General features: G+C 68.5%; 1 protein-coding gene across 1 annotated transcript; it reads left to right on the top strand.

The window, feature by feature from the left end:
- The first annotated feature begins 836 nt into the window (after window positions 1-836).
- On the top strand, window positions 837-1,823 carry FAM43B (family with sequence similarity 43 member B). Its single transcript, XM_006924486.1, has one exon. The coding sequence runs from the start codon at window positions 837-839 to the stop codon at window positions 1,821-1,823; it is 987 nt and encodes a 328-aa protein (XP_006924548.1).
- Window positions 1,824-2,255: the final 432 nt, after the last annotated feature.

Raw genomic sequence — 2,255 nt, 5'->3', positions numbered from 1 at the left:
CAAGAACCCACCCAAAATCACTCTTAGCAATGGGGGTAAGGACATGCTGTACTGAGCGGCAGAGGAATCCTACAAAGAGAGGAGGGGGATCCCGCATGCTCCAGGGGGATCTTAGAGACCACCACTGAGGCTAGAGAAATTTACATTGGCAAAGCCTTCGGGTACACTTCAGGAGATTCCTAATTCTTAACCGCGCCTTTCACCCCCACCCTCTAATAATGACTAAAGCTGTTCTACCGCGCCTGTGCTGGGTCTCCGGCAAGGCGCAGCACTAGCCTGCGAGGGGGAGGAGAGAGAGAGAGAGGAGGGCGACAAGGGGAGGGGACAAGAGAGCTGGCGGTCCCGCCCGTTGATGCAGGCAGCCCTGGGAGGTGGAGCCGCGACGCCTGAAGGAGTCCCCACCGCAGTCGCGCTCTCCGTCTACTCCACGGAGCAGCCAGCCGCCAGCCCCGGCTCGGGCGACCTTCTCGCCGCCGCAATTTGGGCAGCAGGGACCGCGAGATCCCCTCTGTTGGTGCCTGGGGGCGCCTCCGCCACACTCGGCCCCTGCCGCTCCCTGCTTCCCGGACAGCTGGAGAGACTCCCGGGGGAAGCTGTTCCCGGACGCTCGGCCGCCGCCCCGGCATCTCGGCCTCCAGCCCGGCTGGGCACCGGGCATCTGCGAAGCTAGCCCTGTCTGGCACTGGGCATCTCCGGGCACCAACTGTCTCTGGCGCCGCCCAGTTTCTCGCGACCCCGAGGCGGCGGACTCCTGCAGGCCCTCCCCTCCCCCGGCCGCCGGGCAAGACGCCGGTGAGCTCCCGGCGCCCCGAGCCCCTTCGGCCGCCGCCGCCGCGATGCTACCCTGGAGACGCAACAAATTCGTGCTGGTGGAGGATGAGGCCAAGTGCAAGGCGAAGAGTCTGAGTCCCGGGCTCGCCTACACGTCGCTGCTCTCCAGCTTCCTGCGCTCCTGCCCAGACCTGCTGCCCGACTGGCCGCTGGAGCGTCTGGGCCGCGTGTTCCGCAGCCGGCGCCAGAAAGTGGAGCTCAACAAGGAGGACCCGACCTACACCGTGTGGTACCTGGGCAACGCCGTCACCCTGCACGCCAAGGGCGACGGCTGCACCGACGACGCCGTGGGCAAGATCTGGGCGCGCTGCGGGCCGGGCGGAGGCACCAAGATGAAGCTGACGCTGGGGCCGCACGGCATCCGCATGCAGCCGTGCGAGCGCGGCGCCGCGGGGCTGCCCGGGGGCCGCAGGCCGACGCACGCCTACCTGCTGCCGCGCATCACCTACTGCACGGCGGACGGGCGCCATCCTCGCGTCTTCGCCTGGGTCTACCGCCACCAGGCGCGCCACAAGGCCGTGGTGTTGCGCTGCCACGCCGTGCTGCTGGCGCGGGCGCACAAGGCGCGCTCCCTGGCCCGCCTGCTCCGCCAGACCGCGCTGGCGGCCTTCAGCGACTTCAAGCGTCTGCAGCGCCAGAGCGACGCGCGCCACGTGCGCCAGCAGCACCTCCGCGCTGGGGGCGCAGCCGCCTCCGTGCCCCGCGCCCCGCTGCGCCGGCTGCTCAACGCCAAGTGCGCCTATCGGCCACCGCCCGCTGAGCGCGGCCGTGGGGTGCCGCGCCTCAGCAGCATCCAGGAGGAGGACGAGGAGGAAGACCAGGACACCGAGGAGAGCCACGAAGGAGCCCCCCAACGCGAGCGGCCCGAGGTGCTCAGCCTGACACGGGAGCTGAGGACATGCAGCCTGCGGGGCGCCTCGGCGCCACCGCCGTCCACGCAGACCCGCCGCGGGAAGGGCGGCCCTAGGGAGCGGGCGGGGCAGGCGCGCTGAGAGCGGACCCGGCAGGACTTGCGGCCCCGGACCCGGCCGGCCTGATTTACAGCCTCCAACCCCGGCCCTGCCCGCTTGGCCTCCCCGGGTCCCCCAGCCTTTGCCTCCCTCGTGGTCTGCGTTGTTGTCCACTCTGCGCCTCATCCTGGCTCAGGGTGACGCCTGATATACCCTTGATTATTGGGGGACGAGTGTGGGGGAGGGAGCAACAGTATTCAGTGTTCACCTCCCCCCATCTGGAGTTTCTGGATGCCCTCCGTTGTGGAATTGCCCCCTATGCTTTACACCAAGTCTCTTTGATAGACCACCCCCTCCCTCCCAAAAGAGAAGGGAAGCGGGGAGAAGTTTCCAGAAATCCAGAAGGGTGGCCTTGGACCCTGGCCAGGTAGAGGCAGCGGCCCCACCCTTGGCCAATCTAGCCTTCCTCCCTGG

This window comes from Pteropus alecto, unplaced genomic scaffold (genome assembly GCF_000325575.1).
Source record: "Pteropus alecto unplaced genomic scaffold, ASM32557v1 scaffold39, whole genome shotgun sequence".
NCBI classification, from domain to species: Eukaryota; Metazoa; Chordata; class Mammalia; order Chiroptera; family Pteropodidae; genus Pteropus; species Pteropus alecto.
Note: the sequence above shows the minus strand (reverse complement) of the source record. Positions and strands in the feature narration are given on the sequence as shown.